We start from the raw sequence: 15255 nt of genomic DNA, 5'->3' as shown, positions 1-15255 counted from the left end.
CTCTCTCTCTCTCTCTCCTGGCTGATTTCTCAAAGGGTGTTTTAAGAAGAAAATGCTCCTTCACCACCAACACATTCTATACATACTCTAGTTTATTACAGTCGACTTTATTCACTGTTTGCCAGAAAGGGGTAATTTCTTCTCTAGAAGCCAGTGCATATGGTAGTAACCTGTCCTTCATCACCAACCAATCAGGGCTCAGAAGCCATAATTAAATCCCACCACACATTAGTGAAATGAGCTACTACTAATTTTCTTTAGTAATATGGACACTACCTAAATAATTTTTTAAATTTGAAAAAAATTTGAAGACAAAATCTGGGAGACTGCTTATACACAAGAGGTAGAAATGTTTATTAGCATGTTCAAGGTAGTCAAAACTTTTAACATCTTAACCCTCACAACAACCCTGTGAGGTAGGTAAGTCATCTTGCAATAAACTAATATCCCAAATAAAGTGCAATTTCCTGAAGAGTCTGCACTGAGAATAACTCAGTCATTAATAATGTAACCATACCATTTTTGTATGCATATGCTAAGATCTGTGTTTTGTGTAGCTTGATTCATGCAATACATTGTTACTAGAAAAGCTGTAAATCAAATCCCATTTACCATATTTGGAAAACTTTTTAAATAAACCCTTATTGATTTAGAAAAAAAAAACTAAATTCTTATTTTGTAGTAAAAATAATTTCATAATACTGAAAGTGAGACAGTGTCAGCAAGATGCCACCCTCATTTACCCATCCTTACAGCAAGTTGTCTGAACATGGCACCACAGCAATAGAAGGTCCATAATGAAACCCTTAGCAGTTTGGTATTCGGCAGTGAACTCTGTTGTCATGAAAAGTCTTCAGATAGACTGCACCTGATCTCAACTCCAAACACAAACAATGTTATTTTACTGTAATGTAAACACTAAAATTAAAGATAGTTTATCAGGTATTCTTGCTTTAAAATATTTTCTCTTTAAATTGCAAAATGATGGGTGACTGCAGGTCACTTATAACAAAACCTGAAATTCTGTCAACTGCTTAGGCTTGGCATCTGTGGCATTACAAACTCAAGCCTCTTAATGTCAATGAGCAGTTTCAAGAGAGCCAGATGTTAACTTTTTCAAAGATATCTTTTTCTCTGTGCCAATAAGAAACTCAACTACAAGAAATATTATTAGGTACCCCATTTCCCTCTTAAATATATAATACATTTCTATTGTTAGTCCAACACTGGTAAATATCCAGTTACCTAATATTTTTGATAGTTGCCTTGTCTGCAAAATAACTTAGTGGATAATTTTCATTAATTTAGTAAGATATCTAGGATTGTTATGTAATTTATTTGGAATGCTTACATTAACTAACATCAGCAGCTTACTTAATGCTTGACACACACTGGTGGGTTTACAATTTAGGAAATAGTTACTATAACCTTCTACTACAAAAAAATGGTTTAATCTAAAAAAATTCATATTTTTTAATTGCCACAAGGAAATTAGCAAAGGGTAAAACAAACTACACAATTGGAAAAATAAGCCATCCTTAAGCCATCCATTCAAATCCTACTAAATCCAATGCAGTGCACTTTGGAGGTAAGGCAAAGAAATAGTCAGATAACCCAAATACTGACTTTTATCCTAGGCTTTACTCAAATATCTAAAACAGAAAATTTAGAATTGAAACAAGAAAGTATTTTCTTGGATTTAAGGATAGAACTGTAAAAACTGTTGAGGTATATATAAATAAAAAAATACAAAGGCCACAAGATACATTTTATTTGAACATAACATATGCTTGTATAAAAATAACCCAGAAAATACTTTTAAAAATACATTTTTGCATAGATCATCCATATAAAACATTTACCTGGGGCAAACAATGAAAAATACATCTCTGAAACTAGTATAGTTGAACTGTTGCCTTGGATACCAAGTATACACAGAACAAAAGCCCTTCATCTAGGGGAGCATGGGCAAGCTGGAGAACAGTTTAATTCAGCATCAGTCTATATTTATTTCTCTGTTGCTCGAATATAAACCAATGATGACAAGAGGAGAAACTCTGGGGGTTTATTTAACAAAATTAAATTCACATTTCTGAGGCCATCATAGTGCATCCAATGTCCATCAATCTGGAAAGCTGCAGAATAATGATGTTCCTCTTTGTTAAATAAAGTGGCACCTTCCAGCAGATACCTACAAATGTGTAACAGCAATGTACAACAAAAATGATCAGATTTCATTTTTATGATAAGCAGTCCTGAAGTTATTTTTTTAAAACGGATTTACCTTTATAGATATATACTATCATTTCTGATTTATCAATAAGACAACTGATGTGTATAGTGGGCATAATTCCAAGGCTACATAGATATTGTAAGAGGCAGGCCTAGGGTTTGAACACAGCCCTGTTCTATAGTCAAGCCCTTAATTGCTTATACATGCTGCTAGCATCTGGCTTCCTCAGAGTGGACTCTGCTCCAGAAAGCTGAAAAGCCTTGACTTTTTAACATACTGTGTATCATCACCCTTTTTCTTGTTGTTGTTGTTGTTGTTAGACAGGGTCTCACTGCGTGTAGCTCTGACTGGCCCAGAGCTCCCTGTATGTAACAAGCTCACTCCTGTCTCTGAATGCAGAGTGTTAGGGGGAAGGTATGCACCACCTTGTTCAGCTAACAATATCTTCTTAACGGCTAGTCAAAATTACGGTGGACTACTTTTTTTTTTCTAGTTTTGTAAAACAACAAACAAAAAGTACCTACTTGTGATCAGATAAATCCAAGTAATAGGGGACATATGCCAGATCTTCAGGTTTCCAATGCTGCATATTTAGCACAACAAAAGGGGGTGCCCCGTGGCAGAAAACTCGTTGGGAAAATTCTCTTAAGCCACCACACCTAAAATGAACATTGGCTATGACCATTATTATACATGGGACAAACTGCTTTACAATATTTCTGAACTGTAGTTAATTTTCTAGCAAGCACACTTATTCTATTATAGTGAGTAATGAGATGACTGTTTTATTGCCTTATTTTCCTAATTCTGAAGATTTTTAGGGTTCTCTATACTAGAAGTGATGCTTTAACAACTCCCGGAACAGTTGAATGTTTATATTAAGAGTTATAAAAGCATGAATCTGTTAAACCATTGTAATAGCTTCTACTTATACATACAGTTTTCTCTTTAAGGGAGTTCCAATAATGACCGAGGAAGAATGCATCCTTTTTAGGTTTAGGATCTTCTATTAACATGAAGCAAATTTTCTCTCTCTTTTTTTAGTATTAATATTAAGCATACAGATCAAAATACAGTTTTACAGTAAAATCTCGATTAACCGGAATGCTCAGGGCACAGTCTTCTGGTTGGCCAACATTACTGACCATACTAAGTTAACCAGAAAATCATTTACTTCAGTACTTGTTGCTAAAATATGTAGGTTTTTTTTCTTGGTCTTAAGAATCATTAACATATGTACCTTCCATCTCTCCTTTTTTTATGATCAAGATCTTTAATGATCTTTTATGGTTTTATAAGATCATCCTTCTAAATATTAACTCCTAATGCACAAAATAATGTGGACATAGACATTTCTAAAAGATTGGGATAAATATTTATGACTCTTTTTTAAATGTGGTAAGTTTTTTTGGTTGTCATTTACCTTTCTCCTAAATGAGGATTGCAGAAAAAAGTCCATTTAATTGACGGTCCTGATTAGCCAGGTTCCGGTTAACCAAGGTTTTATTGTACCTACTCAGCAATGAGGAAAAAGAGAAAAGGTTTTTGCTTTGTATTCACCAACTGGCAATAGTACCATTTTATATTTATATCTGATAACAAAATACAACATATGATGACATACTAAACAGGACTAGGAACACTGAAAAACTATTCAGGCTACCTAAATATTTAGGTATTGCTGTTTCAGAAGTGTATTAACTTCAAGGAGCTTATTAACCTAGATTTCTTTACAACACAAAAGAAAATACTTTGATTTTAAATGTCTACCATGTACTCACCCACGCTCTTCACAAAGTTCAATCTTAGAACAGAATAACTCATCCACAGCCAGTCGTATCAAGTTTCCATGTGGAATTTCTTGGGGAGGACTACAATAATAGTAAAAATGCAGGTAAGAATGGCTTTAACAGTTCAATACATTATTAGAATGATAAATTATAGGAGCCAACGCATTATAAGCAGAACGAATGGTATGAAGACTACAACCCCTGATATCTTTGGGTTTTAGGCTGTTTCATTTAAGACAGAATCTCATCCTTAGCCCAGGCTGGTCTGAAACTAACTCTGTAGCTCAGGATAGCCTCAAACCACAATGATACTTTTGCCTCAACTCCCTGCATGTTGGATTTACAGTCATACAAGGGCATACCTGAGCCTTATGTTTTAGGCTGATCCTACAGAGGCAGATGAAATCTAAAAATAATGCATAGATAAAGTTTCTTGTAAACTGATCCTGATGTATGCAGTTGTTGCTACCATAACCTAAAAAAAAGTTCCAGCCAGTTGTGGTGGTGCATGCCTTTAATCCCAGAACTCAGGAGGCAGAGGCAGGTGGATGGATCTCTGTGAATTCTAGTCTAGCCTGGTCTACAAAGTGAGTTCAGGACAGCCAGGGACACAGGGAAACCCTGTCTTGAAGAAAAAAAAAAAGTTTCTCAACAGTTGAGGTGAGTTCTGATGAGTAGAAAGTTAGATGCAGAATCCAGACTGCAGCTGATTAGTAAATGCACTAGCAGCTGTGACCTGTTTTAGTTGCATCATCTGTTAGAAATGCTGCTCTAGAAACTTCAGAGTTTAAGAATATAAAAAAAAAAAGCTTTAAAAGGGTTCTAGAGTATGATGAAAAGCCCTGTAAGTTAAAGAAATACAAAACAGTATTAACACAGAATTAGTTATAAAAATTTATAAATTGACAACACTAATTTTAAAAAATACTTTAGTCCATTATGACAGAAAAAAAAATTTCTGATGGATTTCAAGTCAACACCATCTAATCAGCAATCCAGGAAGATAAGTGACATGTGTATGTACAATGTACATTTCCAATCTATTATTAGGCTGTCTTTTTCCTGACTAGAGCCAAATTCACTCTGACACTGTCTGGATTTGCTGGTCTTCCTCTGGCATCCGTCCTTTCCCCTTCAGGTCCTCTGAGATTTAATGCTTGCCATCACTCCACCAGGTCTACCAGCTTGGCTTTCCCTACCATCACTTCCTATCTGGGAGGTCTGTGCTCTCTCTGAAAGCCAAAACCAGTCAGCTGTCCCCAGCACCTTCTCCACTTAGTGTCAAACATTCCCAGTCACATCCTCTCCAGTTATGAGAAGCCAAGTTTGGAGTTTCTGTCTATAAATACATCCTGGTCTTGCCACGAGAGAGTATTTTTAGCTTTCTTGTTCACATAGAAGTATTCTTCCTGACAGAGGATCATTTGAAAGATAAAACACTCAAAATATTAAAGCACTCTCTAAAAGGATAAGTCTTTGGCATAAAGCATCTAGTAAGCTTGGGCCAAGAATTATTCACTTTACATACTGGATAATTTATTTCTTTGCTACTAAAAAGTTATCAGGTGGTTTTGTACCATAGATACATATAATTAAGCAAAGCTCGTTTAAAAAATAAATGTGACAAAACAAAATTGAAAACAACTTACTTTATACTAATTGTGCGCTGCTGATCTTCCTGCACTCGGGTCGGGCATCGCCAGTTAGAACAGTAACTCTCTTGAATGGTAGACATGAGATTTTCAAGATTTTTTGTAAAATTATCATGCTCATTCCCAAACAAATCAATTACTAAGGAAGCTTTATGAACTTCAGATTTGTATTGCTGTTTCTCCATCTTGTCCCAAATCCAAAGCAGCTTCACAGTTGTAAAACTGTAGGTGTCCATTAAATAAAGAAAACAGTCTACAAACTCCCTGCCAAAATGGAGAGAGAGTTCCCTAGGGAAACTTTCATTTTCATTAAGAATGACATACAGTAACATCAAGAATCCATCTATGGTGCAGGTATTTTTCAGTCTGATCTCAACATAGAGGGGTGTACAGGATACTGCTTTGCGGCCAGCTTTGATAGTAAAAACTCCTCCCCAAGGAAGAACAGGCCTCCAGAATGATCGATCTTGGTTATAGTTATTTTTAATTGATGCTTTGATCTCTTCAAACAGTGTCTTCATCCTGAATTTTAAAAGTGCAAAAGAAAATGTGGAAAGAAATGAGATACATTTGAATGAAAATGAATCTACTTACAGAATTGAGTTAAATTGTTATTGTTACTTTCCCTTGTGTGAAAGAAACAACAACAATGACAAGCTAAGGCATTTGTAGGGGTGGGGCAATATGCATGGTCTCTTTAAAGATCACTGAAGAAGCCAAAACTGGGACAGCAAGATGGTACCACTCAAGCCAGGAGACCTGAGTTTGATCCTAGGCACCCACAGAGCGATGGGAGAAGAGGACTGACTCTCAAAGTTGCTTTATGATCTCTACAAGCATGCTGTGCTATGTGGAACCATGGACACACACACACACGCACACGCACACGCACACAGATAACATCTTTAAAAAGTGAGCTTTGATACCTAGGCATTTTCTTAGTTTTTAATTGATGTGGGGGCTGGAAAGACGGCTCAGTGGTTAAGACCACTTGCTGTTCTTGCAAGGTGACTTAGGTTCAGTTCTCAGCACCCATGTGGAGGCTTACAACTGCCCATAACTCCAGTTCCAGGGAGCCCAGTTCCCTCTTCTTGCCTCTGTGAGCAAAAAGCATGTACAATGTGCATATTCATATATACAAACAAAACACCTGAATATATAAAGTTAGAGGAATCTTTTTAAAAAGCCAAATTCCTCCTTTTAAGGTATACTCTGACCTTCTGATGGACCTTTGTAGAATTACATTAGTTTTTATACGTGACATAGGAAAATCTTGTACTAATCCTAAATGAAAATAAAGTTATTAAAAGGTATGGTCATGAAAATGTCATAGGGAAATGCTTACCACTTTGTAAAATTAATACACGGTAATAAAAACTAAAAATACGTATTAAACTTTTTATTCCTAATATAAACCTCTTTCTACATCCCCAATTAAAAGCTGTGTTTCAGTTCCTTGTTAATATAGGCAGTTCCACTTAAGAAACTGAAATGACACTCTCAGATATTTTCAATACAGAAGAGCCATCTCATGGTTTTTATATTAATTATACTGCAAAGTTTATCTATGCTATAAAACAAGCACACCGTGATTTGTTGTTCTCAATGAAGGCTAACAGCATTTAACTTAAAAAGACAACAACAGAGAAGTGAACACAGCACTTCAAAAAACAGAACACTATTTCTATTCACTTTGGGATATCTATTTGCAACCTAGAATTTTGCTGGTCTGCATTTTACCGAGAGGCCATGTCATGAATATCCTGATTCTGTCCTCTGCCATATTCTGGGAATACACTGGACTGCCCTTCCCCTTTAAACTGCCACCTTTCATTCCCCTAAATTTGAAGACAGCCAAACACTGTTTTTAATAAAGTGTTTTTATTAAATTAAAATTTATTTAAAATAAGATTTATTTTCATAAACTGACACTATTTTAATAAAGGTGTTTGTGTCCTATGTAGGTTACATAAGCAATTTTTTTTAGAAAGGTTCCCTGTTGAAAATTGTTTTGTAAAAAAGTTCTGTTGCTTTATTTGGGAAAAAAATAACTATAAATGCCAGTATTTCTTTCTCTCTCTCTCTCTCTCTTTCTCTCTCTCTCTCTCTCTCTCTCTCTCTCTCTCTCTCTCTCTCTTTCTTGTTCATTTGTTTTGAGACAGGGTTTCTCTGTGCAGCCTTGGCTGTCCTGGACTTGCTTTGTAGACCAGGCTGGCCTCCTCGATCCTCCTGTCTCTGCCTCCCAAACGCTGGGATTACAAGTGCATCACTATGCTGGGCAACAGTACTGCTTTCTAATATGTTACTTTCACAGAAGTTTATGAAAAGAGGATATAGGACATATCTAGGCAGAGGCAGGCACTCTGTGAGTTCCAGGCCAGCCTGGTCTACAAAACGAGTTCAAGACAGCCAAAGCTATACAGAGAAACCCTGCAGGAAGGGGTGAAGGGGATGTATCTGAGCAATAAAAACAGAGAACAAAATGGCCAAAGTCAGCCTCCCATTTTGACCAACTTTTCAAAATCACATCCTAAATACAACAGAAACCTATCTATAAACTGGAGTTCTATGTCCAAAATTAAGTTCAAAACTATTCTGTGGTACTAGCAAATTCAGTTGTATGTTAAACACGTGTACACCGTTTTCCACTTGAGACAAGGTATTGCATTCTAAATTATTTAGTACTATATTTAGTTTGAAATATGAGTGTTCTCTCATCAATCATTTTGATTAACAAAATATGGCAAATCTGAAAGCCACGGAAACACATCTCTTAATATAAATTGACCAGTTTCACTTATAGTTTTTTAAAATCCTAAGGTATTCAAGTAATTTTAGAACGGGAAACTTTTCATGATCTCACTTTTTATCTCTTTAATTAGGTTTAGGAGCTTGAGTTTGTATTCCTGAATATTATAAAATGTTACATTGGAAAGAAAGACTAAATCCTTGGTGTTTCTGTTCAAATTATCTCTTGGATGTGATTAAATGAAGAGTAATCTCAGCTCTGAAACGCAATGGCTATAGTATGCAACGCTCAGAACCCATGAATATATAGGACACTAATCTAACTTTAGACTGGAAGACGTCGAGGACACTTAAAGTTCCAGCAATAAGTTGGCCAGTTGTTCAAATGCAAACTGCAGTAAAACTGAGAACACAGGAGTGAGCGATGGGAGTTTCTGGCACTGACAGCTGTCAGCGTGCTGGGCGGGCTCTTACCTGCCTCCATCCCAGCGCCTTCAGTTGGGCTGAGCCTGGGAAACTCCCCAACCGCAGTTTCTCCACCAACATGACCCCTTTCCCGAGCCGTGAGACCCCGGGGTCACAGTGCATCGCCCTGAGGACTCGACCACCTGTCGTGGCCACGGAACACCGCACTCCCGACGGTCTCGGGATCTGCGCCCGGGGGTCCGCGCCCGCGCGGCCACGCCCACCCTCCCGCCGCGGAGACCGGGCCTCGGGGCCTCGGGCTGCTCCTCCGTGCCTACCTCCCGCGGGACCGAAGAACGCCGGTGCCACCGCACCCGTCGCCGCCGCCGCTCGCTCATGGAGAGCCCGGGCCGCCGCCGCCGCGGCCGCCGCATCTACCAGCCCCTCCGGCTGCCTCGGCCGCCCCCGGCGAGCGTGCGGGGCTCCGGCACGGCCTCCATCGCGCCCGCCGCGGCGGGAGCCACCGCAGCCGCAGCGCCCAGCCCCACCCGAGCGGCCCACGCAGCCGGGACCGCGGGGCGCGGCGCGTCGCTTGTTACGGAGCAGGATTCCGCGGGCCGCCCCCTCCCCCCCGGCCCGGCCAGGCCAGCCGCCGGCCGCGCTCCTGCGCAGGCGCGGAGGCCCCGCCCTGCGTGCGCGTGTCGGCTCTGTGTACAGTCTTCAGGCTGGCCCAATCGAAGCCGGGATCAGGTGTAGGAGGGCGGGTCCTCGCTCAGAGGGGCGGGGTCCCAGCTTGACAGGGTGGGTGGGGCAGCCGGAAATGGGCTGGGCTTTCCCTGAGCCGCTACTGTCCAGGCTAGAGGGGCTTGGCCTTTTGACGTTAGTATCGATTTGGGACCGGTCTTGATTGTAGTTTGAGTCTAGGTCTATGGAATCCTTAACTCAAAAGAGAAAGCTCCTTTTTTTTTTTTTCTCAGTACATTATAACTATGTGAGATATTAATTTAAATGTATATATGTTTGAAATATATGTATATGAAAAAAATTTGAATTGGTACCTTAAATATTGTTTAAGATTAGCCGCCATGCAGTATTCTACAATGGAAGGGAATGCTATTTTACAAGTAGACAGCTTAAGCCCCACTGTAGTGCTCAAAAGTTAGGGATTAAGTTTCCACACAGTAGTGACAGAAAGGAGGCTCAAGTTGAAAATGTTTAATTCTAGAGTTTGTGGCTTTACCCCACGACTCATTTTCTTTAGGATCTTTTTAATCTTTGAAGAGTTAAGGCTCTGTGTGGCCCTGTACCCATTCTCAACCAGAACTGGAGAGGATGTTGAGATTATTCCATCCAATCTCAGAAAAAAAGACTCTAGAATACAGGATGGAAGATATGGAGAGCGAAATGCCAGTCCATGACAGGCTGGGCCTGAGGAGGTTGGATGCCTTCTTGAACGATATAAATCTAATGCAAGGCTGTGCATGGACCTTTCACACAAATCTCTCTAGATGGAGGCATGCAGGCTAGGCAAAATAGTTCTCTAAGCAAAGGGAGAAAAAAAGACGATAGCTAACTAGCAATTCCTACAAAGCAGTTTTTTTTTTTGTTTTTTTTGTTTTTTTTAATTTTCTGGCTTTTGTAGTTTCTCACTGTATTTTACAGGGAAGAATTACTGATACCGTGAGAGTTTAGACAAATTGTGTTGAAAAGGTTCACGTGATGTTAAACTTACCTTGATAAAAGAACACCCCTTTAAAATAGTTGTAAATATTGATTATATATTTAATTCACAATCTCTTCAAGACGTTGAGTTCAATTTACACTAAGTGGTTCATTCTTTTCTTAAAAGCTAACAGATGGTGGCGGGTGGAAAACAGCAAAATGTATCATTAATGTATGTGAAGACCAGCTAAGGGGAAGCAAGTATGGGTTCCTTGCATACTTACATCATTCCCAAATGTCTTTGAGGCTACTTAACAGATTTCTGCTCTCCTTATCCAGGTATAACTGACATATGGAACATATTTAAAGTGCACCATTTGACAAGTTTTGACACATGTATACCTATGTGAAGACACACATGAACATGTACATCACCCTTGCGTGATTTATTTATGTGCCCCTTTATAGTCTCTTCCTTCCCACCTCCATAGATATAGAACCATTGTTCTAGTTCTGTTAGTCTATGTTCGTCTCCATCTCCTGACGTGTCACATAAGTGCAGTCAAAGTAGGTACTCCATTTTATTTGCTTTCTTTCATACAGCGTTGGTTTGGTTATCCACACACGCCATGTGCAGTAGTTCCTTTTTTATTGCTAACTGTATTCCATTGTGTGGATGACCGCAGTTTCTTTCCTAGCCACCAGATAACGGACAATTAGAGTGTCTCCCGTTTTCAGGGAAGCAACAACGAATATTTTTTTTGCAAGAAAATATGTACATACATACACACAGTTCCTTTGCTCTCGCGTGAGTATCTAAAGCGCAAGGACTGGATCATGTGACAGATGCATGTTTCCTTGTTGTGGATAGAAACATGTTCTTGGTTTGGTCCCAGGTGTGGGATGTGGGACCGATTCAGATGGTCCACAGCAGCAGACTATTTGCCTCATGCAGGCTCTGAGAGGAGCTCTTTGCCAGCTGCAGATAGTTTCAATCTGAGGACTCTGGAGAGAGAATAAATGCCAGAGCCCAGAGAGTGTGGGGGCTCCGAGAGAGAGCAAGGCTGCTGCTGCTTCCCCCCTTGCTGCTCCTGGTTGCTGCTGTGAGACACGAAGTTGGAGATCTCCTGAAACAAGGATTGGACTGGCTCCAAGGAATCTGAGGACCCTAACCCACAGGAAGCAGCTAAGAGAACTGCACCCCCTCTCCCACTAATCCTTTCTCCTACCTGGTGTTGGGGTGTTGAAAGGGATTAGGATGGAGTAGGGAGAAAAAGATAAAAGAAATGTAAATAAAAGAGTTTTTTTTTTTAAACTAACAGTTACATTTCATTTCTCAAGAAATTGCTACATTATTTTCCACAGTGGATGTGTAATTTTTTTTTAACCGCCACAAAGGTTCTGCTTGTGTTCATGCTCACTAATATTTGGAACTTTTTGATTTTTTTCCAAGGTGTAGTTGTGACAATTATATGAATTGTTACATGTCAAAAAGGAGGTAGGTTAGAATCTAGAGGATAGCAGTGACAGAGGAGCTAGCTCTCAGTAGTAGTAAAACGAAGGAAAAGGACGGATGGTTAAAATTCCAAGCAACTCACACATATTACAGTAAGGATGGACTTCAGGGCTAAAGGGAGATTAAAGGTTAAGACAACAAACCCTGCAGCACTGAAGCAGATGAATTCAAGGTCTTGTAGTTGAGTATGAGAAAAACGAGCTAGACAGTCAAGAGGAGAGAGACAGGGCTCTAAGATAGTGTCAGAAGGCTGCCTACCTGCCGGCCCCTTCTCCACCTCCCAAAGCCAAGGAAGATAAGGTATCTATAATGGTGTCTATAGCGTACTAATGATTGTCCTTTCGTATACTTTTCCCTCTGATGTAGGTAGTCACAGCTGGATAAATTGTAAGTAAGGATAACTTCTAACAAGAAGCCTCCACCTAGGAGATCACCCCAGAGCACTTCACATACAAGGAGCTAAATATAAGAAAACCAAAACTGCAGCGGCATCTTGGTGGTTGTGATAGGGTTAACGCTGTGCCGTGGGAAAGTAGCAAGCTGGGCAGGTAACTGTGAAAACAAGGGGGACATGGTATAATTAACCGAAAGACACTTACAAAGTTCACAGTGGCAATGTCAGCCACAGATTTCAGCCAGCACAGTCAAGCACACATCAGCAGTGGACTGAGGAGGCCTCAACCTCCCCTAAGTGGGTAGGCAGCATATAAACAGCACACTATCTTTCTGGTTAGGCCTGGAGAGCCTAGAGAGCAAATGAGTTCTCCATGGCCTTATCCCATGCTAGCCCAAAGAACTAACTAGTCTCATACCAGCTGCCTTAGTAGCTTTATGTAGTTTCTGCCTTAACAATTATAAGAACCATAGAAAAGGGAGTTTGAGTGCCTTTTTCTGTGCTGAAAGCCATCCTACTCTTTGAGGAGCCTCTATCAATTTTTCTTTTTACTTTTCTTCTGTTTCTCACTTTTCTGTAATTCCCCTTACTATAGCTTCCTTCCACTTTGTATACTCGAAGGAATGTCTATATCTTCAATCTTCATTGGCACAAGAGAGTGAAATTGGAAGCCCTGTCCCAGTTGGGCCTTCAGTGACCCTGAACATTCATGCCTAGTACCTAAATCCTTGGATCTTGTACAACTAGGCCATGAAAAGGTCCCATCATACAAAAAAAAATAGTTATTCAGAAATGAATAATAGTAATGCTACTAGCCAACTCATTGAGAGGCCCTTATTTGTTTGATATGGATGCTCATATTGGGGTTTGTTTTAAAGTTGAATAACTTTGATCATTCATAGTCTACATCAATTTTTTTTCCTAGCATGCCTGCGTTATATTAAAGCACACATTAGCATGACTCTTGTTCTCTCCTTTTGACATGAAGGCATTTTACTAAGTGGCATTAGCCATTTGGCTTTTAATTGCCCCAGCCATGAGCCTCAATCTAGAACACTGATTAGTCTATCTGAATGCTGGATCTAATACAGGGCCCATGACCCTGTATCTGGATGACAGCTTTTACATCTTTCAAATCTCACAACACTTGAGAGACTTGGGCTGGTCTGAATTATCAACCCAAGGGGTTGAATCACAAATGTGTCTGGTCTTTTAATATCTACTGTTGCATAACTTCCTGGGAAGACAAATGCTTGACCACCTCAGGTAGGGTATTCTACAGATATTCTACCTGAGCCCAACTTAGTAAATTACTGAATTGATTAGAGTTGCTTTCAGATGTGTGGGTGTGGATGACTCGAAGGCAGCTGCATCGCTGCGGAGTCCACTCCACTGTGGGAGATGGATCACAAAAGCTGTATCCTTGGAGCTCCCCACACAACTTTGCAAGCAGCTCTGCAGGCCAGTGTCTCCTCTCTCCAGCAATTGCTTCTTGAAGTAAGGCTTCGTGAACTTTGGAACTTTCAAGGATTTCCCAAGCTTAGGAAGTGTCATGGGCTGTCCAGATCTCACCAGCCTTACCTCTTATGCAAGAGAATGTTCCAAGGAAATATCTATGTAAAATGCCAGTTCACCACTAGAATAATTAGCTCCCTTTTCCCTCAATGCAGTAACACCATAAAGCATTCTCTCCGTGCCTCTCATCTCTTGGTGAGTATACACATCTGTTTGCATGCTTAATCCCTCCTTCTGTCTCCTAATGATCCAGATGGAAGATGAGCTATCTAACCACTACTGCTTCATCCATTTTTGTCTTTACTATAGCGATGAATTTACTGTACCACAACATTTATTTGTCTGACTGATTAAATTTTTATTTTATTTTTGAGCCAAAGCATACTCACTATTTTAATGCTCCTTCCTGGCTGAGTCACTAAAGGACAAAAATATCAGCAGAGTATGGCTGCCTGTGTAGGTTGAAACATATTTTACCTGTCTTCTTCTCTTGAGGTTTGGTAATCACAGCATAATTCTGAGAACTCTTGCATTCTACTTATGACTCCCAGAAACGAATGTGACTAAATATACCTTCTTGCTTCTTAACTGGAGAAGATTAGTTAGTGGTATCAGTACAGGATGCAGTCATAGCAAATAGCTTCATTCTTCCAGTTGGCCATCCCTGTTTGCCAAGCAGAAGCTTTTGGGTCAAAATCCACTTGTCTTTCTGAATTATTCAGCATCTGTTATGTAAAATGTGTGGGCTCCACTCCCCCTAGCATGTAGGAGAGCTCTCCACAAGTGCTGCTTTACAGTTCTAAGAGGCAATTGCTGCTCCAAACGGCCTTGGCCCCTGTCCTAGTTTTGATTCTGCTGCTGTGAGAAAATATCCTGATTGTGAGCAACTTAGGGGAGAAAGGGTTTATTTTAGTTCACAATTCTACATTACAGTCCATCCGTGTGGGGAAATCAGGGTGGTGGCAGCTTGAGACAGTTGAGGGTTAGGGTTACGGTTAGTGAATGCACACCCACAGTCAACAGAGACAAAGAGTGCATACATGATGCTTAGTCCTTAGTTTTCTCTACTTTTATATAGCTCAGTGTCCCAAACAGGGAATTGGTGCTGCTGATTGTGGACTCCAATTTTTCAACATTAAGGCAATCAAAACAGTCTCCAGTAGACATGCCCACAAGCCAGTCCAGTTTAGACAGTCCCTTAATGAGATTCTTTTCCCCTATGATTCTGGGTTAGATGAAGTTGGTAATAAACTATCAGAACCCACCACCCTTTCAACCTGGCACACAAACACCTCACTTTAAGTTGTAACCTTCCACCACTTGTCCTCAAGACCTCAAAT

The 15255-nt window shown here is 39.9% G+C and overlaps 1 protein-coding gene across 2 annotated transcripts; it reads right to left on the bottom strand.

The window, feature by feature from the left end:
* Positions 1–330: 330 nt before the first annotated feature.
* Positions 331–9304, bottom strand: C7H14orf28 (chromosome 7 C14orf28 homolog). 2 transcript variants are annotated; one of them, XM_060387562.1, is made up of 6 exons: positions 9167–9261; positions 6602–6772; positions 5673–6197; positions 4015–4104; positions 2758–2892; positions 331–2191 (listed from the first exon to the last, which is right to left on the bottom strand). In XM_060387562.1, the coding sequence occupies exons 2-6, from the start codon at positions 6607–6609 to the stop codon at positions 2008–2010; spliced, it is 942 nt and encodes a 313-aa protein (XP_060243545.1). In that variant the 5' UTR covers positions 6610–6772; positions 9167–9261; the 3' UTR covers positions 331–2007. The 2 variants fall into 2 exon arrangements, with proteins under 2 accessions (XP_060243545.1, XP_021519941.1); XM_021664266.2 differs by lacking the exon at positions 6602–6772 and having other exon boundaries at positions 9167–9304.
* Between the last annotated feature and the right edge of the window lie 5951 nt (positions 9305–15255).

This window comes from Meriones unguiculatus, chromosome 7 (assembly GCF_030254825.1).
Source record: "Meriones unguiculatus strain TT.TT164.6M chromosome 7, Bangor_MerUng_6.1, whole genome shotgun sequence".
NCBI classification, from domain to species: domain Eukaryota; kingdom Metazoa; phylum Chordata; class Mammalia; order Rodentia; family Muridae; genus Meriones; species Meriones unguiculatus.
This window is presented reverse-complemented; position numbering and strand designations above follow the sequence as displayed.